A 23,444-nucleotide genomic window follows, 5' to 3' on the forward strand; every position below is an offset into this window, starting at 1 on the left:
TCTGACCTCATCAGTGGATTAATCCATTTGTAGATTAATTCACTGATAGCTGAATGAACTAGTGGGTGCTAGCTACAGGCAGGTGGGGTGTGGCTGGAGGTGTGGCGTGGCCTGGCCCCTTCCTCTTTCTCTCTCTACCTCCTGCCACTCAGCTGCCACAAGCTGAGTAGCTTTTCTACACCACGCCCTTCTGCCACGATGTTCTGCCTCACCTCGTGCTCAGAGCAATGGAGCCAGCCAACCATGCACTGAGATCTCTGAAGCCATGAGCCCAAAATAAACATTTTCTTCTCTAAGTTGTTCTTGTCCAGTAGTTTGGTCACAATGACAAAAGGTCGACTAACATAGTAACTTAACCAGCTTTCCCTTTTTCCACTTTGATTCTCCTGATTCTCTCTTCTACCCTGATCCCACAAGGGGGAAGCTGGGGCCAAAATTTTAAATCTTCAAGGAGGTAGATTCTAACTCAACAAAAAGTAACTTTGGAGAATAGATGGATTTCTCACTCATACTCTTGTAATAGAGGGGAACATTTGGGCTGATCTCTAAGATCCCTCTACCTCAAGCCCTTTCATCTTAATCTGCTACATCTGTAGAAAGTAGAGTCTGTGATCCTCATTATTTTTGGATTCAGTATTTGAACATTCAACAACTTACTAACTTTTTTGGTAAACTCAGGTCAATACTTCCATTCTCTCATGGTCATCTGCAGACACAGACAGAGTGGCAAGAAATCTGAGTCATTCAATGTTTAGATTCCCAGCTGAGGTCAAATAGAGACACTGGGATGTTCTCATGTTGGTTCTCAAACTATAAGCAAGTATCCTTTTTTCAGTCTATTTATGGCCATACATTTCTCATTTCTGTACTTTTTGGTGATTTTTCTATCTCATGGCCTCGTAGCACAGTGCTGAAGTGCTGTCTAGTGTTCCTGAGCACAAGATGGCTATGATGTGCCTTAAGGAGAAATGCTTGTGTTAGGTAAGCTACATTAAAAGTTGAATTACAGTGCTGTGAGTTCAATGCTAGTGAGTCAACAATAGATATCAAGACATCTTTAAACAGAAATACATATACAACAAGGTGAAGTATCAACTGTTGACAAAAACATTGCCACCAGAGGCTCATAACTACCCAATGTGACATTATTCCCAGGAGGGATGAGCTTCAGTATCTGCTCATTGAGTGTTCACAGCAACTTTGTAGCAACTACCTACTATGAAGAAGCAGCATCAAACTGTAATACAGTTTAAAATACTTTCAGGAAGCCCCGTGAAACTTACCACATCCTTGTTCATCTCTTTTGTCAGAACAATCTGGGTTCCCATCACAGAGCCAGCTCTTGGGGATACAGCGAGTCTTGTTATCACAGCGCAGCGAACAGTCTTCGACAGGCTTCCAGCAGCCGAGCTCATCAGACCCATCCCAGCAGTGCTGAGCCCCATCGCAGTGGTATCTCTCCTCTATGCACCTTCTTCCATCCAGACACTGAAAGACTCCTTAAATGAAAAGGGCCAAAAGCTAGAAGGTTCAGAATTAGATGAACTTGGAGCTGAGACTGGGGCTTACTGGTAGAGTGCTCGCCTAGCATGCACGAGGCCCTGGGTTCAATCCTCAGCACCACATAAAAAATAAAGGTATTGTGTCCATCTACAACTAAAACAAAATACTAAAAAAAAAATTAGATGGACTCACTGTCATTCTGGAATTTGAGGTGTACACAGACTGCATCTTGTTTAATCTGAGTTCTAATATCTAATTGATTCATAACATGCTCTGATCAATGAAACTAGTAAGCTAAATGAGGTCATTTAACTAAAGCTTCATGTTTGTTTGGTTATTCTGATGACTTGTAAGACCACTACCAACTCTGTTAAAAGTGGGCCATTTAGGTCACCCTATGGCTACACCTTAGAGGCTCAGATTGGAATACTGAGCAAAATTTGAAGAAGAAAGGGAGCAATGTCTAGCTCTTGGCTTCAGTGTGATAAAATGGGCACTTGCAGAATCAGAACCCTGACAGGCTATGGTTTTCATCTATGCAAATTTGCCTAGGGAAAGTTAGCAGGACTATAATCAAGTAAACACTCTAGCAATTCAGACCATACACTCGGAGTACCTGGCACAAAAGACTGAGGACAGGAGAGGATGACAGACCTGGTTTGTGGCAGAGCTGGGAGCAGTTCTCTTCATCCGAGCCATCCTGACAGTCACGCTCGCCATCACAGAGGGACTCCTGAGAAATGCATTCCTTCCCATCCCGACAGGGGACAGAGGACCGGGTGCAAAGTAGAGGTGGCGGAGGAGGAAAAGTAGGAGGGGCCACTGTGGCTCCTTCAACCTCGGGATCTAGAGCAAACCATTCAGCAAGTCAAGCCAGTATGGATCAGCACTGGGGGTGTGCTGGACACCCCTCCTCCAGAAAGATATGTCATGGCTAAGTATCAACAGTTTTCTACTTTGTAGGAAGAAAAAGTGAAACTGCCAAGATCTTACATCCGTAGATTAACTGTGGTACATTAAAATCATTATCTACTGGTTTTGAATTTGAGCAAATTGTTTTCTTCTTTCCAGTCTCCAAACTTTAACCTTGATTCTTTTCACTGTCCGATACACTATTCCAGTCTGGGGAAGAAAAAGTCATGTGCAATATGATGATGTTTCAGTCAACAACAGACTCCACTTATGACAACAGTCTCATAAGATGAAAGTGAAGTTAAAAAATTCCTAGCCCTTGGGAACTTCACTAATGTCACAAAGATGAGGCTGTCCTAATATCAAGCACAACGAATTACTCATGTGTTTGCAGTGACACTGGTGTAAACGAATCTACCATGCTGCCAGTCATATAAAAGTCCAGCACAGTTGGGCACTGTGGTGCACGCCGGTAATCCCAGCACTCAGGAGGCTGAGGCAGGAGATTGCAAGTTCAAAGCCAGCCTCAGCAACTTAGCGAGGCCCTAAGTAACTTAGTGAGACCCTGTCTCTAAATATAAAAGGACTGGGGATGTACTCAGTGGTTATGTGTCCCTGAATTTAATCCCTGGTACCAAAAAAAAAAAAAAAAAAGGTCTAGCATATACAAATATGTACAGTAGGTATATAAGGACTATGCCATCTGGGCTTGTGGGTTTGTATAAGTACATTCTATGATGTTCATACAATGATGAAATCACCTAACATTACACGTTTCGCAGAAGATATCCTTATCATTAAGAGACGCATAACTGTCCTTCTGCTTCCCTGCTACAGCATCCCATGGTCTTGAACAAGAGCCAGCATAAAATGGGTACTCATTTGTTGAAAAGCATAAATTACGGTACTAAAAGTTATCAATTAGTATTCTTTAGCCACCATTGTAGCAACTGAACAGATTTGTTAGAATAATCACAATTGGATTCGTTACAGAAAAACAACTTTATTGGCACACTTCACCTCCTAAGAAATATGTCCCTATGCCTAATGCTTCTTAACTCTTAGGATAAAGTGTAACCACCAGTGAGTCCAAAAGTAAGGCAATTTGGACAGAAGAAGGAGATGAGAGAACAGAATGGAATGCAGAAGGAATGGGTCTGTCCTTATTGTTTACACATCTGAAGATATCCAGCTGCCTCTGCTAACAATGACCATGACACCTGTGATGTAAATTCCTCTTTTTTTTTTTTTTTTCCCTGCCTTGTGATCCAAGATCAGATTTTTTTTTTTTTTTTTTTTTTTGGCTCAGTGCCAACACCATACATGAAAAGGAAAACCAACTTTAAACAGATTCATCCAAAGAACCTGACACAACTTCAACAAAAGGAAGAGCATTGTTTTTCCTGGTACAAGTTGAGCATCCCAAATCCCAAATGTTCCAAAATCTAAAACTTCCTAAATGCCAACATGATGCCACAAGTAGAAATTTCTATAGCTGACCTCATGTGATGGGTCACAGTCATCATGCAGGAGCACTAAAAATATTGTATAAAATTTACCTTCAGGCTATGTGAATAAGGTGTATATGAAACATCCATGGATTTTGTGTTTAGATTTGGGTACCATCCTCCAAATATCAGGTATACGTGAATATTGAAAAATTCAAAAAAATCCCAAATCTGAAATATTCCTAGTCTCAAGTATTTCAGACAAGGGAAACTCAGCTTGCATCCACAACCTTAAAGGAGTGTCAAAGAGGGTCCCCTTCAAGATACTACTTAGCCAGGCATGGTGGCACCTATAATCCCAGCAGCTCAGGAAGCTGAGGCAGGAGGATTGCAAATTCAAAGCCAGCCTCAGCAAATTAACAAGGTCCTAAGCAACTTAGTGATACCTTGTGTCAAAATAAAAAACTTCAAAAGGGCTGGGGATGTGACTCTGTGGTTAAGGGTCCCTGGGTTCAATCCTTGGTACTAAAACAACAACAAATTCTACTTACTATGTACTACATTAAAAAAAAAAAATGCGTTCTTTAGTAAATAAGTTCAGGAAACTAGTTTAGAGCAAATTAAATAATTTTTTTTTTTTTTTTTTTTTTTTTTTACTAGCAGGAAGGTTTGAATATATTGATGTGCACGATGATTTCCAAAAGGGGTTATGGCCTGCACCCTTTGAATACTGCTAAGAGACTACATTATTAAAGAACTTGAAGAAATGGGTTAGATTCTTACATTTCCAACACATGGAGACATTAGGGAGACAGCCTGCTGAACTTTGGCTTGAGACAACTGCCAGTGCAAACATACAGGTACCCAGGACTTGATCCTAGAAAAGCATACTGAGAAGGGTCAAGCAAAGTGGAGTCAAAGAATAACCGGACCAAGAGAGACTCACCTGGCACCTCCTGGTTCTCTACCAAGATGATCATTTTCCTTATGTATGATTCCTTCAGCACCGAGAAGGGCTCCAGTGTCTTCCGATTCCACAGCACGAGAGCTGCCTTGTCCACAGTCACGAGGTAGGGCTCATGGGCCGCTATAAGCCCATCACTCCAGGACTTGTTCAAAGAGTATGTTCTATTTTTTAGGAGACTCAGACTTTGCAACCCTAAAGAACAGCCAAAATCTTAGAAGCGGATGCTGAACAAGTAACCTGTGACCAGGGTGAGCGGGTGGCTGGGGCGCACACGTGCCATTTAGATTGAGGTTCAAAGATCGGAAACAGAATGAAGCACGTACTCTTCCTACCAACTTTTCTAGATTTTAACTTTCTATGTAAAGATAGTCTAATGAGGTGCTTTAAGCTCTAGGAAAGCAAGGGCTTTGTTCTGCCACGAGGAAACATCAGATGTGATTCTGCTGCTTCCATGTATACTAAAACCACCTGGCCATCAGCATGTACCTACCAGACCTCACAGACAGCTTCTGGGGAAGAAAATGAGCAAATTCAGCTAGAGAGACATAACCTGTGCTTGTTACCTAGTTATGGCTGCAGTCCTCTGCTCTTGTTTGTAACGGAACTTTAGTGTCATTACATCTCTTACAGAAGTAGAAGTAAATCCTGGACATGACAAAAAGCTATTCAGTATATCTTAAAAGCCATTAAGTATGTCATTTCTGAGGTCTTCTGTCTTTTAAATCCCCAAACTAGACTTTGGGAGAAGAGATAAATTTGAGGTAAGTGACTATCTATGCTTTAACCATCAAACTTCTAGTAGAATTCTGTGTCTATCTGGTTCTTGGAATAACTGGAACAGCTAGAAGAGAGGATTTCAAAATTCTCCCCACAAAGAAATGATAAATGTTTCAGGTGATAGATGCACCCTGATTTGATCACAGTACTTTGTATACATGTGTCAAAATAACACACTGCACCCATAAATATGGGTAATTATTGTGTGTCAGATGAAAACCAAAAGGAATCTCCCCAACACAGCCAAAAAATTTAAAATTAAGAAATTAAAAATAAATGTGAAAGAATGAGTAGAAGACTGTCCAGAACTCGCTGTCCTGTGGTGCTTCCTCCCATGCATTGGCAGTACAAGGGCTTACCTGACCCTTTGGTAGTCCAGAGAATGCTAGCTGAACCCAGGTCTAAGGCCATCTGGGTGTCTGCTGTCCAAGTGCCTCTCCAGACTTCCTGTCTGATTTTGCCATCCAGGGTTAGACTTTGCAAGTGTTTCCCACTTTCCACCCAATAGAGCATCCTCCTTGGCCAATCGAGAAGCAGCTGCAGTATAATGCTGTTGGTGCTGTATAGGGTATGTGTGTCTGTGCCAGGAATTCTGGTCTTCTGGATAGCACCTCTGTCACAAGGCAGCCAGAACAGGTTCCCTGTTGATATGTCCACGTTTGCTGAGCAGACTGTAGGAAGAAAAGGAACTCTATTAGAAAGGACTTTCAAACCATTCATTTACTGACTCAAACTTGGGGTCAAGGAAAGAAGGGAGACCAGAGGTGGGGCAAGGATGTGAAAGTCCCTCACCAACTGACAGCTTTCATTTCCATGATGAGCCTTATCACACGTACTCTGGATCAGCACCTTGTCACATGAGCTCCTTTGATCCCAGTAACCACCAGCAAGGGAGGAATTCATGACATTTTATAGGTTAGAAGTCCAAGTGGCAAAGCCTGCATTTGAATGCAGGTCTGCAATTCACAGTTCACCTTCCTTCCTCCTCACAGGTGAATATGGAAATCAATCTCCAGCATGCCAAGTGACTAGAACTGAAACTGCTATAGGAAAGCGGAGACCATGACACCACTTTTGTGGTACGGAAGCGCATGGTAGAGTGCATGGACAATGAGGAAATTTACAACTAGAAGGCGGAGACAGGCTAGGGACCAAGTATAAAGAGCCACAACGCGTCCGCTTTTAGATGGCAATAGCTGAGTTAGGCTGTAGCCTGCAAAGCACTCTTTCTTCTCCTGCCCTCATCCACTACAGCGCCGTACACTGGGTCTAAGCTAGGTGTCTAGCTGTGCTGGGATGCCATTGAGCATACAGTGTAAGAGCAGGATCAAGCTAGCGAGTCAGGTTGCCTCCTTCAAAACCCTGTTCCAGCTGGGTGGGCGCGGTGGGGCAGGCCTGTAATCCCAGTGACTCGGGAGGCTGAGACAGGAAGATGGCCAAGTTTAAAGCCAGCCACAGCAACTTAGTGGGCGCTATCTCAAAATAAATAAATAAATAAATAAATAAATAAATAAATAAATAGGACTGAGGATGAAGCTCAGTGGTCAAGAGACCCTGGCTTCAATTCCCCAGAACGAAAACCAAAAACAAAAACACACTGTTCTATCACATGGTATCAGCTAATTTCTATGCCTCAGTTTCCTTAAATGTGTAACAGGGTTAGTGTTTTTTGGTAGGGTTATGAGAATTAGAGTTAAAACAAATCAAATCAAAGCTTAGAATATTGTCTGTCATTTTACAGTAAGGTAACAAAACTGACTTGCACACACAGTCACAACAGTCAATTGTTCAATTAAAAAAATTCTTTAAGCTGATTATTTAATATAAACAATTAAATGAATTAAACTGATTTATTAGAAGCAGTAACTACTCATCACTTCCCAATTGTTTTCCTAAGTTCACTATTACAGGTTGATATTCCTTATCCCAAATGCTTAAGACCAGATGTGTTCTGGATTCTGGATTTTGGAATATTTGTATATGTAATGAGGTACCTTGAGGATGGGACCCAAGCCTCCAAACACAAAATTCATTTATGTATCATGTACGCCTGACAATAATTCTTATACGGTGTTTTTAGTGCATCTGAACTTTGACTACAACTCACCTCAAAGATTAGGCATGATAAAATCAAGAATAAATAAATGGGATAGTATTAAACTAAAAAGTTTCTTCACAGCAAAGGAAACAAGAATATGAAGAGAGAGCCTATAGAATGGAAGAAAATCTTTGCCACCTGCACCTCTGATAGAACATTAATCTCCAGTATATATAAAGAACTCAAAGAAACTTGACACCAAAAACCCAAATAACCCAATCAATAAATGGGCAAAGGAATTGAACAGGCACTTCACAGAAAAAATATGATTGGTCAACAAATATGTGAAAAAAGTGTTCAACATCTCTACCAATTAGAGAAATGCAAATTAAAACTTCACTGAAATTTCATCTCATTCCAATCACAATGGCAATTATCAAGAATACAACAACAACAGATCTTGGCGAGGATGTGGGGGAAAAGGTACACTCATACATTGCTGGTGGAACTTCAAATTGGTGCAACCATGCTTGAAAGCAGTATGGACATTCCTCAGAAAACTTGGAATAGAACCACCACTTGACCCAGTTATTCCACTCCTTGGCATATACCCAAAGGACTTAAAATCAGTATATTACAGTAACACAGACACATCAATATTTATAGTAGCTTAATTCACAGTAGTTAAGCTATGGAACCAAACTAGGTGCCCTTCAACAGATGAATGGATAAACAAAATGTGGTGCATATACACAATGGAATATTACTCAGCCATGAAGAAGAATAAAATTATGGCATTTGCCAGTAAATGGTTGGAACTGGAGACTGTTTGGCTAAGTGAAATAAGCCAATCCCCAAAAACCAAAGACCAAATGTTCTCTGATATTCAAATACTAACACACAATAACGGGGGTGGGGGAGAATAAAAGATCATTGAATTAGACAAAGGGGAATAAAGGGAAGGAAGAGGGGATGGGAATAGGAAAGACAGTAGAATGAATTGGACATAACTTTCCTGTGTTCATATATGAATACATGATCAGTGAAACTTCACATCATGTATGACTACAAGAATGGAATCCTAATTAGAATAAGTTATATCATGTATGTATGTCAAAATACATTCTACTGTCTTGTATATCTAAAAAGAATAAATTTTTAAAAATTTTTAAAATACAGACCAGTCATGGAGGTTTCAACTTATTTCATTATGTGGGTACTCAAAAACTTTTGAATTTTGTAGCATTCTAGATTTTAGATCTTTGGATTAGGGCCACTCAACTTGTATCTGTACTCTTGTATGTTTATGTCAATTGTACCCATATGGTGGAGATACTATATAAAGGTTTGCTCACACATCTCTTCCCAACTCCACATTTAATAATGTCACATTGTAGCTTGAAATCTGTCATCGTGGGAGTATTTACATGGTGCAAATTGTAAATATTACAAACCAGGGTTTGACTGGTTTTTTAATTTTGTTTTGTAGACCATGGAATAGAAAACAATTGCCCTTGGGCCAAATCTATCTCCTTGCTTGGTTTTGTAGATATAAGTTTTAGTGGAATGGAGCTGATCATTTACACACTATCTATGACTACTTTGGTGATATAACAAGAGAGAGCCCACTAAACCTAAAATAGGTACTATCTGGTCTTTTACACAAAACATTTACCAAATCCTAGTGCATATTTAGGAAAGTAATAGAGAAAGTGTAAATAATTATAAGGTTAATCCTGCCTGTGTCATGTCTATAGCCATTACACTTTAAATACCATAAAAAGTTAAGGAAACATTTTTCTAGTATTTGAAATTTATTATCCCATTCAGCAAAGAAGTCATTTATGTCACTGATGAACTAATTCCAAGTTTTTGTCACTTCACCTTTGTCTTACTTGTTTATGGAAACAAAAGTATAGAATCACATTCAAGTCAAAACTCTACTCCTTTAATAATGTCATTAACTAATCAGATAGTAAGCAAGCATTTATTCACAGATTATCAAAACTTAGTTGAATTGCAACCAACTGAATGGCTTCTGATCTGAGACTTCACCATAAAAAAGCATTCCATGAAAATCAGTCAAAATAACAATGAAAAAGTTTACAATAAAGAATATCAACCAGAGGATGCAAGATGGCGGACTAGAGGGAGGCTGTGTTCCTTGTCACTCTGTAACTCTGGTTTCAAGCAGAGGATATCTGTTTCTTCATTGCTCACTATCAGGCTCCTATTATCCGCCATTTGCCTGCCTCTTGCCTGTCCATTGCCTGCCTTACACCTACCCATCACCCACTGCCCGAGGTTCACCTCCCGATCATCCAACAGCCTTCAGCAAACTGACCACAGACCGCCAGTGGAGCACCAGCTGCCTGCTGTTGCCTGGAAGTTCACTGTTGCAGTACCTGCAGGTTTGACCACACGTGGCTGCCGCTGTCATTTTGAAACAACAGCCAGGCCCCATGTGACCCCTGGCCTGACTGACTGAGCCCGGTTTCCAGGATCCCTCAGCCCGGGGCCCTCACATCCACTGACTGCTCCCTGCTGCCAGGACCCTCAGACCGACTGACTGCGCCCTATCACCGGGACCCCAGACCTACTGATTGCACCCCGCCTCCAGGATCCCGCAACCACACCAAACACACTGGACCTCCAGGACCCCTGCCTAACCAACCACACCCCGCCTCCAGGACCTCTAGCCGACCACATCCACACCCTGAGCTGCAGCTCCCCATTTGCCAACACATTTGGGAGCCAGAGCGACCATCTTGGATGATCCTGGAAGCCGTAGCTTCGATCTTTGGGTGGGGCAAATCCCATCCTGAGATGCTTGCTGGAGGCTTGAAGCTCATGGTCAGGTACCTCTCATGCATCAGGCTACTGAAGACTGGGAGGTTTGAATACTATATGACTGTTATAGTGTAGATTTTGTTTTTTCTCTTTATTGAACAATTTTACGTTTTTATTTCTTTACTTTTCTTGCTCTCTTTTCCTTTTGATTACCTGTTCCCTCAGAGTCTCTTTCTCCCTTTTTTGCATGCTAACATCCAATTTCTTTTGATTATACTCTCACCCTTTCTATTATCTAGAACTTCTGTATATTCCTTTCTTATCCCATTAACAGCTACATCCTACATCCTTCTGCATGATCTTTGTCCTCCATTAGAAACTGCAGACCTTATTGCAAATCTGTTTGTTATACTGAAAATAATAATTGAACTCATTCTGTTTATTATGACAATATTGTTAATGTCCTCATAGGGGCTATTTGGTCTAGGATTGCTTACTGTCTGAACTGGGTACTGCTAATATTGATCTCCCCTTAAAAAAAAAAGGTTTTGGGAACCTATAGGGCCACTATAAGCCCATAGGGGGAAATCTGCAATACCCCAGATCTGCTCTGCTAGAGGGGAAGATACATGAACAACATGAAAAAACAAGGGAAGAACATGATCCAAACAAATCTAGATTCTATATTAATAGAATCCAATGACAGTATGGTAGAAGAAATGTCAGAAAAGGACTTCAGATTATACATGATTAAGATGATTCATGAAGCAAAGGATGAGATAAGAGAGCAAATGCAGGCAATGAATGATAATACCAAGAAGCAGTTGAAATAGCAACTGCAGGAAGCAAAAGATCATTTCAACAAAGAGATATTCTCAAAAAAACCAAATGGAAATCCTTGAAATGATGGAAATAATAAACCAAATAAAAAACTCAATGGAAAGCATCACCAAAAGACTACACCACTTGGAAGACAGAACCTCAGAAATGAAGACAAAATATTTAATCTTGAAAATAAAGTTGCCCAAACAGAGAAGATGGCAAGAAACCATGAACAGAATCTCCAAGAACTATGGGACATCATGAAAAGACCAAATTTAAGAATTATTGGGATTGAGGAAGGCACAAGAGATACAAACCAAAGGAATGAACAACCTATTCAATGAAATAATATCAGAAAATTTCCCAAACCTGAAGAATGAAATGGAAAATCAAATACAAGAGGCTTACAGAACACCAAATGCACAGAATCACAACAGATCCACACCAAGGCACATTATAATGAAAATGCCTAACATTCAAAATAAAGATAGGATTTTGAAGGCCGCAAGACAAAAGCATCAGATTACACATAGGGGGAAACCAATAGAGATAGCAGCCTACTTCTCAACCCAGACTCTAAAAGCTAGAAGGGCCTGGAACAACATATTTCAAGCTCTGAAAGAACTAGGTTGCCAACCAAGAATCCTATACCCAGCAAAACTAACAGATTCAAAAATTTGAAGACGAAATAAAGTCCTTCCATGATAAACAAAAGTTAAAGGAATTTACAAATAGAAAGCCTGCACTACAGAATATTCTCAACAAAATATTCCATGAGGAGGAAATGAAAAACAACAATGGAGGTCAGCAAAGGGAGGAACTACCTTAGAGAAAAATCCATTCAAAGGGGAAACCAAGCCAACTTAAAAACCAAAAATAAGCCCAAATGACTGGGATTACAAATCATATCTCAATAATAACCCTGAACATTAATGGCCTAAACTCATCAATCAAAAGACACAGACTGGCAGAATGGGTTAAAAAGAAAGACCCAACATTATGCCGCCTGCAAGAGACTCAACTAATAGAAAAAAACATCCACAGACTAAGGGTGAAAGAATGGGAAAAAATCTACCATGCACATGACTCAGTAAAAAAGCAGGGGTTTCCATCCTTATATCAGATAAAATGGACTTTAAGCCAAAGTTAGTCAGAAGGGATAAAGAAGGACACTTCATACTGCTTAAGGGAACCATAAATCAGGAAGACATAATGATCATAAATATTTATGCCCCAAACAATGGTGCATCCCTGTACATCAAACAAATCCTTCTCAATTTCAGGAATCAAATAGACTACAACACAATAATTCTGAGTGACTTTAACACACCACTGTCACCATTGGATAGATCTTCCAAACAAAAACCAAACACAGAAACCATAGAACTCAATAACACAATCAATAACCTAGACTTAATAGACATATATAGAATATTCCATCCATCAATGAGTGAATTCACTTTCTTCTCAACAGCACATGGAACCTTCTTGAAAATAGACCATATGTTATGCCACAAAGCAGCCCTTAGGAAATGCAAAAAAATAGATACTGCCTTGTGTTCTATCAGATCATAATGGAATGAGAGTAGAATCAATGACAAAAAAAAAAAAAAAAAAAAAAAAGCCAGAAGTTACTCCAACACCTGGAGACTAAATAATATGCTATTGAATGAAACATGGATAACAGAAAACATCAGGGAGGAGATAAAAAAATTCTTAGAGGTCAATGAGAATGACAATGCAACATATCAAAATCTCTGGGACACTATGAAACCAGGACTAAGAGGAAAATTCATAGCATGGAGCATATTCAAGAAAAGAATAAAAAATCAATAACTAAATGACCTAACATTCAGCTCAAAGCCCTAGAAAAAGAAGAACAGAATAACAGCAAAAGTAGTAGGAGACAGGAAATAATTAAACTCAGAGCTGAAATCAATGAAATTGAAATAAAAGAAACAATTCAAAACATTGACAGAACAAAAAGGTGGTCCTTTGAAAAAGTAAACAAAATAGACAAACCCTTAGCCACACTAACAGAAGAAGAGAGAAAACTCAAATTACTAAAATTCAAGATAAGAAAAGAAATATCACAACAGACACCACTGGGATACAGAACATAATGAGAAGCTACTTTGAAAATCTGTATTCCAACAAAATAGAAACTACCGAAGACATTGACAAATTTCTAAAGACATATGCTCCTCCCAAACTGAACCAGGAGGACATACACAATTTAAACAGATCAATAGAAGAAGCCATTAAAAACCTACCATCCAAGAAAAGCCCAGGAACAGATGGATTCTCAGCCAAGTTCTACAAGACCTTCAAGAAGAACTCATTCCAATACTACTCAAAGTATTCCAGGAAATAGGAAAGAAGAGTACCCTACCAAACTCATTCTATGAAGCTAATATCACCCTCATACCCAAACCAGGAAAAGACGCATCAAGGAAAGAAAATTTTAGACCAATATCCTTGATGAATATAGATGCAAAGATCCTTAACAAAATACTGGCAAACCGTATCCAAAAACATATTAAGAAAATTGTACACCACAATCAAGTGGGGTTCATCCCTGGAATGCAAGGATGATTTAACATCCATAAAACAATAAACGTAATCCATCATGTCAATAGACTTAAGGATAAGAATAATATGGTTATTTCAATTGACACAGAGAAAGCATTCAACAAAATACAACACCCCTTCATGCCCAAAACACTAGAAAAAATAGGAATAGTAGGAACATACCTGAACATTGTAAAGGCTGTTTATGCTAAGCCCATGGCCAACATCATTCTTAATGGGGAAAAACTGAAACCATTCCCTTTAAAAACAGGAGCAAGACAGGGATGTCCTCTTTCACCACTTCTATTCAACATTCTCCTTGAAACTCTAGCCAGAGCAATTAGGCAGACCAAAGAAATTAAAGGAATATGAATAGGAAAAGAGGAACTTAAGCTGTCACTATTTGCTGATGACATGATTTTATGTTTTAGAGGATCCAAAAAACTCCTCCAGAAAACTTCTAGACCTCATCAATGAATTCAGCAAAATAGCAGGCTATAAAATCAACACGCATAAATCTAAAGCATTTTTATACACAAGAGATGAACCATCTGAAAGGGAAATGAGGAAAACAACTCCATTTGCAATAGCCTCAAAAAAAAAAAAAAAAAAATACTTGGGAATTAATCTAACCAAAGAGGTAAAAGATCTCTACAATGAAAACTACAAAACATTGAAGAAAGAAATTAAGGAAGACCTTAGAAGATGGAAAGCTCTCCCATGTTCTTGGATAGGAAGAATTAATATTGTCAAAAGTGCTATACAGATTCAATGCAATTCCAATTAAAATCCCAATGATGTACCTTACAGAAATAGAGCAAGCAATTATGAAATTCATCTGGAAGAATAAGAAACCCAGAATAGCTAAAGAAATCCTTAGCAGGAAGAGTAAAGCACAGGGAATCGCAATACCAGAACTTCAACTATACTACAAAGCAATAGTAACAAAAATGGCATGGTATTGGTACCAAAATAGACAGGTAGGTCAATGGTACAGAATAGAGGACATGGACACAAACCCAAATAAATACAATTTTCTCATACTAGACAAAGGTGCCAAAAATATGCAATGAAGAAAAGATAACCTCTTCAACAAATGGTGCTGGGAAAACTGGAAATCCATATGCAACAGAATGAAACTAAACTCTCACCATGCACAAAACTAAACTCAAAATGGATCAAGGACCTTGGAATCAGACCAGAGACCCTGCACCTTATAGAAGAAAAAGTAGGTCCAAATCTTCACCTTGTCGGCCCAGGATCAGACTTCCTTAACATTACTCCCATAGCCCAAGAAATAAAAGCAAGAATCAACAACTGGGATAGATTCAAACTAAAAAGCTTTCTCTCAGCAAAGGAAACTATCAGCAATGTGAAGAAAGAGCCTACAGAGTGGGAGAATATCTTTGCCACTCATACTTCAGATAGAGCACTAATCTCCAGAATCTATAAAGAACTCAATAAAACTCTACACCAAGAATACAAATAATCCAATCAACAAATGGGCTAAGGAAATGAACAGACACTTCACAGAAGAAGATCTACAAGCAATCAACAGACATATGAAAAAATGTTCAACTTCTCTAGTAGTAAGAGAAATGCAAATCAAAACTACCCTAAGATTCCATCTCACCCCAATTTGAATGGCGATTATCAAGAATACAAGCAAAAATAGGTGTTGGTGAGGATGTGGGGAACAAGGTACACTCATACATTGCTGGCGGGGTTGCAAATTAGTGCAGCCAATCTGGAAAGCAGCGTGGAGATTCCTCAGAAAGCTTGGAATGGAACCACCATTTGACCCAGTTATCCTACTCCTTGGCCTGTACCCAAAGGACTTAAAATCAGCATACTACAAAGATGCAGCCACATCAATGTTCATAGCTGCTCAATTCACAATAGCCAGACTGTGGAACCAACCTAGATGCCCTTCATTGATGAATGGATAAAGACACTGTGGTATATTTATACAATGGAATATCACTCAGCCATAAAGAATAATAAAATCATGGCATTTGCAGGCAAATGGATGAAATTGGAGAATATCATGCTAAGTGAGATAAGCCAATCTCAAAAAACCAAAGGACGAATGATCTCGCTGATAAGTGGATGATGACACATAATGGGGGGTGGAAGGGGGACAAGAATGGAGGAAGGAGGGACTGTATAAAGGGAAAAGAGGGGCAGGAGGGGTTGGGGGAAGGAAAAAATAACAGAATGAATCAAACACCATCACCCTATGTAAATGTATAATTATACAAATGGTATGCCTTTACTTCATGTACAAACAGATACAACATGTATCCCATTTGTTTACAATAAAAATAAATAAAGAAAGAATATCATGTGTTTTAACATTTGTAGGTTGATGTCCTTTACATCAGTAATCTTTATTCCTTTATTCTAAACATTCCTAAGTATATATGTGCACATTTTTTTCTCTAAAGAGCTGGCTGTTAACATTTTCTAGCACACCCTTAGGTTTCACAGCAAGAACTCAAATGTTAACTACCAGGGAAGACCACCAACAGGCAAGGCATGAGGGTGGGCTACAGGAGCAGAAGAGGGAAGTCAGAACAGGGCTGATGTGCTGCAGGTCACTCCCACTTACTGGGCCTCAGTGGGGGAGCATTGTTACTAATCCTCACATTTTCATGGGGAGGAACCTCCATAAACATACATCTGAGCTCTCCCCACAGGCAGGAAGTCACTCTGCCTGGGATAGGAGAACTGACTTAAGGTTGACAAATTAGTAAGAAGAGACTGGCCATCCTTGGTGCAGATGCTACCTTTCCTTTGTTGGGTTCTGCCATCTGCAGAGACTATGAGCTCTCTTCTGGAATTGTAGATTAACTTTGGCCCTTTGTAGATTCTGTTAAAAGCCCAATTATCAGGGTCAGTGAATGTCTTTTGAGCCATTCTACACTACTGTGTGTGTGTGTGTGTGTGTGTGTGTGTGTGTGTGTGTGTGTGTGTTGCTGGGCAAATGACCTGCCACTAAGCTATATTCCCTGGCTCTTAGAGATATGTACTGTATTTCTAAAATAGAATCTTCAGGCTTTTTTTTTTTCTTCTGGTACCAAGGATCAAACCCGAGGGTGCTTAGCCATTGAGGAGCCACATCCCCAGTTCCCCATCCTTTATTTATTTATTTATTTTTGTCAATTTTGAGACAGGGTCTCACTAATATAGTTTGGATCTTGAATGTCACCTAAAGATCCAGGTTTTGAAGGTTTGGTCATCAGTGTGTGGTGCTCTTGAGAGGTGGTAGAACCTTTAAGAGGTGGGGCCTAGTGGGAGGTCTATAAGTCAGTGAGAGTGTGCCCTGGATGGGAGCCACGGGCCCCCAGCCACTTTCTTTTGCTCTCTTTTGTTCCTTCGTCACAAGGTGACCAGTTTTGCTCTACCATGCACTCCCCACTATTACCACCCAGCATCCCCACCAGAGGCCTAAAAGCAATAAATCTGCCTGAATGGGACCTCTAAAACTATGGGTCAAAAGAAACCTTTCCTCTTTTTCTTTATTTGTTTGACTTTTTTCTTTATAAGTTGATTATCTCAGGTGTTGTTTACAGTAAAAAAAAGACTATCAGACACAAGGACTCAATACTTGACATTAGAGACCCCCTCAAATGAAATTATCACTCTCTTACAAATTGCTGATATAACAGTTGTAACACAGAAACCAATTAGTAAGATCAGCCAACTGGAGAAGGCAGCATTGTAATTAAGTGAGAAGATATTCACAATAAGGGGTTCCCTAGACAACCGCCAGATGTACAGAAAGATCACTGCCCATTTCAGTTTCTCCTGAACATCACTGGAAAGCTGCTTCCAGTCGCTGTGCTCACCCACAGGGCTCTGGTAGGGTATACTGCCCGGAAGGATGACTGGGAGACACGTATCTCAATACAGCACTTTTCTCAGTAAAGCCTGTCCTTAGTACTTGGCAGGCCACCCAAGGACAGATGTTCAGAAATCTAGTTACTAATCACTGAACTCAAGTTGCAGATCTCCTTTATAAAGCAGATGTTGACAGTTAGGCCGAGTACACAGAACTTGAGGATGGGGTGTGGCATTTAGGAGTGTGGGAGGGGGAAGTATACATACCATATATTAAGAAAATATCTTGCTAATTCACTCTGAAATCTGCATTGCAAATTACTTCTAAATTAGTATAAGAAAAATCTGCAATGCAAAAATTGAAGAATGAAAGGTCCATTTCTATCCTCCCCTGATTTAAGGCCAGAAATGCAAAATTTTTAAAGTCTTATTACTCAAGCTCTAGGATTCCCTGAGTCATGGTAGCTTTCTGACAATCTGCTCATAGCTCCCAAGACCAAGAATAAATCAGAGATATTTAACACCTAAATCAGTGAAGAGTTGGTCTTCACCTTATGGTGCTGCTGAGAGGTGGTGGAACCTTCAGGAAGTTGGGCTTTTCCACTGGCATGAAGGTTTATTCAAATCAGTACTGGATAAGATTTTTTTGGCCCTAGTTATTGTAAATGCAGAAAATAAAAGCAGCAGGAGAAAACAAGATGGCCTTCCCAACTTACCAGTACGCGCTGTCCAGATCTCTAGCTTTTGTCCAGAATACCCAGTTGAGTAGACCAGATGTCCCTGAGCATTTGTCCAATAGATGAGGTTCCTTTTCCAGTCAATATCCAATAAATAGATGTTCCCAGGATGCTCTTCAACTAGAGTTCTCTCTATGGCAGTTCCCATAAAGCCAACTTTCAACAAGTACAGATGTTTGCCAGAAGAAACCACAAGTTTTAATTCTATGAAAGAAAAAAAAGAGATTTGCTATTTGACCTTTGTCAGAGGAACCCATGATCTCTTCCTGAGCAGTGCCCCATCTCAACCTCAGGTGCCGACAGAAAGGGGTCTTATAATATTTGCCTCTGAAGCACACATACAACATGTGTGCTATAGCTTCTAGAGAAGAGGGTCATCTGGGCAAATGCTGATGTTGCTCAGTCTGCCCAAGACCCTGGATCTTCTGGATTTCTGAGGAAAGGCTCAGGCACATTGCGAGAATGAGGGCTGAAGAGCTTTCTGCTTCCTTTAATAATGTCTTACTACTAAAAGCTTTTAAACACTGTATTACTCAGCTACTTGAGTGTATCTGGGATTCAGGCTGATGAGTTTGCCAATATAGCTTATTACACCATGATCTCTTTCAGAGCTGTTCCCATAAACCAAATTTGTAAAAGTTATTAGAATTTATATAATTTATCCTTATGTAATTTATATAATTTATCCTTAAAAACCTCAATATTCTATAGGAAACAGCCCCAACAGTTAGTTGGATAGAGAGGTTCAATGGATTATGTCACCTTTAATATTTTGAAGATGAAACAGCAATATGGAGAACTTAGGTTGAAGTAAAATGATATTGCAATAGAGACTGCTTATAAACATGAGTCAGAATATAGTCATAAGAATATAAAGGCTTTATTTCTTATATCAACTTTTTTGCAAGTCTTCATGGAAAACTTGACTTAAAGTTTATCAAATCTAACTGTCCAACAATAGATGGATAAATAAATAAAATATGGTATGTACATACAATAGAATATCTTTCAACTTTTAAAAGGAATGTACACTTGATACATCATGGATGAACCACTTATACTAAGTGAAATATGGCAGACCCAAAAGACAAATACCCCATAATTTCACCTAGTATGGAATAATAGGGATTCATTTGATGCTTTAACTATATTCCTTGTTGCATTGAAACTTACATGTTTTTTTTTTCCCAGCCTTTTCCCCGAACTGTTCCTTGATCTTCTTTTCCCTAACCTTCTACTCCTTGATCTTATCTTTCCTAATGTCTCCTCCTTAATCTCATTTTCTCTGAATCATCTCTTAAAAACTCCCTGTTCCCCATGATGGGCAAAATCACAGCCTCTGAGACAAGAGTCCCCTGTGTTTCTCCTTTTCTAGCAGAGCAATAAACTTTCTTTTTCCTTTTTCTCAAAACCATGTCCTTGTTTTTGGATTGGCATCGGGGACGAGGACCGAACTTTTGGTTACAGTGGTACCAAAAATAGGCAGATTCATACAGACAGAAAACAATGGTAGTTGAAAGGAACTGGAGAGAGAGGAGAATAGGGAGTTAATGTCTAATGGGAAAAGTGTTTTCAGTTTGGGAAGATGAAGAAGTTCTGGAGATGGTTGGTGATGATGGTCGTACTTCATGCCAGTTAGAAATGGCTAAAATGCTAAGTTCTCTGTTCTGTATATTTTAGCACAATCAAAAGAAAAAAAAATGAATTAAGTTGGCCTGATAACAAAACTGGTCCTCAAAGTAGGTTGTCAGTACAAAACCAGCTGACTGAGAAATGGAAGCTACATTATTTCTAGGCTACCATGGAAGATGCCTCCTTGAGCTGAACCCATTTTACCCAACATACTTACCACTACATGTGCCAGAATGTGAAAGAAACATTCCTTCAGGACAAACACACTTATAACCCTTGGGGTGGACAGGAGACAGGAGGCATAAGTGGCTGCAAGAACCTGGAGCACAAGCTGGGTATCTGCCTGCTATAAAACATCATGTGAGACAGGTTCAGATGTACTTATCCACACTAGTTCAAAACTGAATAATGATGAAGAGTTAAGCCACTTTGCCTTAAGAGGAACCCAGATACACTGGTTACCTTCTAATTAGGTATGCTGACCTTTGAACTCCACTGATCTCTCACTGTTTTTCAGAGAGTGGCAGTTACTTACCTGTCTTAAGCTGGGTCAATAAAGTGTCCACCAGTAACACCTCCTCCCTTGGAGTCAAGGCAACATGACTGTCGGCCTTGCGTATTGCCAAGACTCCCTAAGTGGCCTAGGCTCTCTACTTTGGTTAGTTTCTCAGATCCATTTAAGAAGCATTATCTTAGTTAACTCTTCCTACTATCAGGACACAAGAATGTGTTCAATTTTCCATTTTATCCATTGTCCTGTTGGTGAGTAAGTCATCTCAGCCCCTCTGTGAACAACTTATTACCCTATATTTTCTATATTTCATGCCTTATAAATTTAGCTAATGCTTTGGACAGGCACAGGCATATAACTTGGAATGACTTCCCCAATAGATACTGGTATTCAATGCATCTTCCTTAGAAGTCCTATGTAGGTAAGTCTGGAAGGATACCCAGAACATTTCCCTGCCTCCAAACAGCGAGTTCTAACAACAGACAGCTAGCACCTCGGGTAGTTTCACTCTTTTGCATTCTGATTCATCAGCACTTCTAAAGCAAGCCATTTACTTACTCTTAGGCTGCAGGGACTTGTGGAGGACTGAGAAAGCAGATATGGAGGTATCCAATAACACCTGTCTCTCCTTTGGGCTGCGGGGTGAGGTATAAAACAGCTGTGTCTTATTGGCCCAGAAGAAAGAGTTCTCAAAGACAGCTAGTCCTACTGGGTTTTCATCTTCCAGGAAGATCTCAGGAAAGGAGTACCTCCCGCTGCCATCCACCTTCACTGTCTCTATGGACTGAAGGAAGCATTAGAATCTTATGAGAGTATGGTAGCCTTAGCAAGTGCTGACAACATTAGTGTCATCAGTTTCTTGGATACTGATTAAATATGTCTGTGCAATAGCAACTTGAGAGAGATGAATGTGTCTAAGGATTCAAGGAGGCTAATGCTGGAATCAGCAGATTGGATTGCTTCTTGGACAAACTAGGGCCACAGATGGACTACACAGGGAGTTACTATAACTTACTGTCTGAACTAGACACTGTACCAAACCCTTTTGCACCACCATGTGCTGCCTTCTGAGTAGGAAGGCAGAAAAGGCCGTGGGAGTACCCTGATTAGCGAAAATCACAGGTAGAAGATCAGAGGCCTAAAAATGTGACTCACGAGAACTGGTCTTTCAGATAGGCCTTTCTAAAAATGGGATAACATGAACTATAATAGTAAGTCCTAGAAATCTAAGTATGAGACACAAGTAGCCCAGTAACTATATACTTTCAAGGATGTAGTCAGTAATCCTAAAAGATTCTGTGTGCAGGCTACAACACAGAATAGGACCAATGCTTCCAGAACATTCCAACAGCGTTTGACTATAGAACTGAAGAAAAGCACCTCCTCTCTCAAGCTGTGTTGATATGGTCTCCTACACCCAAAGGTGTTGTGCTGTTACACCTGGCTCTTCTCGATTTTTGTGGCCAGAAGGTATTTCAGAGAGTTGATGCAAGACTTGAGAGAATTTTGTACTTCCCCGTGGAATCAAACCAAGTTCCCACCAAAAGAGTTTGAACTTTCTCTCTGGATCTAACTATGGTACCTTTTTATATTCACTGATCCAGTAGAGCCTGTCAGTCACGTGGTCCAGTGTCAGTCCTAAAGGCTCCTCTGTGGTTAGGACAGCGAGCACCTTCCTGTCAGAGCCATCCATACCTGCAGATTCCACAGTCCTCACGCCTATCCCACCTCGATTCACCCAATACAAGTACCTGCGAACAGGGGTGCGTGCTGTTAGGGTCCCTTCACTTGCAGGCATGAGTACTTAATTCTCTACTGCCTGACTTGTATAGCTTTCTTGCACTGGCCTCATCATTAAACTGCTAATGATGCTGGAGATTTCTGCTTCTGCGCTCAGGTCACTGGACTTTGAAAAGTTTGACTCCATAAAATTCAATTAAAGATTCAAACTTGAGAATTTGGGGGAGCCAATAAAATCGAGGTTGAAAAAGACTGACCTGTCCCTTATTAACTTAAATATCCCAAATAAACAGTGATTTCAGATATACTCTGCAAGAAATGCTACTTACTTCTTTTCAGGAAACACTACTAGCTGCTCTGGCACAAGATCCTTTTCCAAAATTTTGACATAGCCTCTGCCGTCACTTAAGCCAGCACAGATGACCCTTGCAAAACTGCTAGCCCAATACAACTGTCCTGTGGACCAGTCCAAGGAGATGCTGTTCACTGACGTAAGTTCTGGGGACAAAGGAGATAGTTTTACGTTCCCGCATTTGTCTACACTCTCTTACCTTGCAAACAGAGACTTGGACACAACTTTTCTACATTTTCTGATTTTGAACTATACAGTGAGGCAAATAAATGTAAGGATTAAGGGCCAGAGATATGCCAGGGTATTTCCAACACACAGGGGTGACAGGGAAGGCGGAGGACCAAAGAAGAAGCTTAACTAAGAAATCTGACAGCCTATGAAGGGACCTTGCTTTAGGCTAAAGTTCTTGTACAAGTGTCGGGCAACTTGTTACAAACTACCTCTGAATTGCTCCCAGGGCATTTCTGTGTCCCCAGCAAACAAGCCCTCTTGATATGCACTGTCTAGTTTAGTCCCCAAACTTACACAGTGAGGCCAAGTACTAATACCCTTATCTTACGGAAGGCAGATCAAAGGGTTAAGAACTTGCCCGAGGTCACATACCTAGTGTGGGCCCCTGAGACTGTGGCCTGAGGCTACATTCCAAGACCTTCTGTACTTTAATACTAACAATTTCATGCTGCAAGTTACATTCTATGGTGCTCCTATGGACCTGAACTACAGCAGTCTTATCTGAAACCAGACTTTTATATATTGCATGCTTCATGACAGACCTGTCCAGGAGGTGGTACAGATGGATAC

At 40.0% G+C, this 23,444-nt stretch overlaps 1 protein-coding gene across 1 annotated transcript in view; it reads right to left on the reverse strand.

Annotated features, from left to right (window-relative positions):
* LOC306661038 (low-density lipoprotein receptor-related protein 1-like) overlaps positions 1-23,444 on the reverse strand; it is a gene marked incomplete at its 5' end in the record, with an annotated part of 53,303 nt that overhangs the window by 16,726 nt on the left and 13,133 nt on the right. Inside the window, 9 exons of the mRNA XM_079139873.1 lie at positions 1,284-1,499; positions 2,158-2,349; positions 4,810-5,022; positions 5,967-6,278; positions 18,388-18,612; positions 20,258-20,383; positions 21,110-21,335; positions 22,134-22,302; positions 22,621-22,789. Of these exons, the coding sequence (XP_078995999.1) occupies positions 1,284-1,499; positions 2,158-2,349; positions 4,810-5,022; positions 5,967-6,278; positions 18,388-18,612; positions 20,258-20,383; positions 21,110-21,335; positions 22,134-22,302; positions 22,621-22,789 (1,848 nt within the window). The remainder of the gene's footprint in view (positions 1-1,283; positions 1,500-2,157; positions 2,350-4,809; positions 5,023-5,966; positions 6,279-18,387; positions 18,613-20,257; positions 20,384-21,109; positions 21,336-22,133; positions 22,303-22,620; positions 22,790-23,444) is intronic.

Source organism: Sciurus vulgaris (genome assembly GCF_902686455.1).
Source record: "Sciurus vulgaris genome assembly, chromosome: 5".
Taxonomy (NCBI): domain Eukaryota; kingdom Metazoa; phylum Chordata; class Mammalia; order Rodentia; family Sciuridae; genus Sciurus; species Sciurus vulgaris.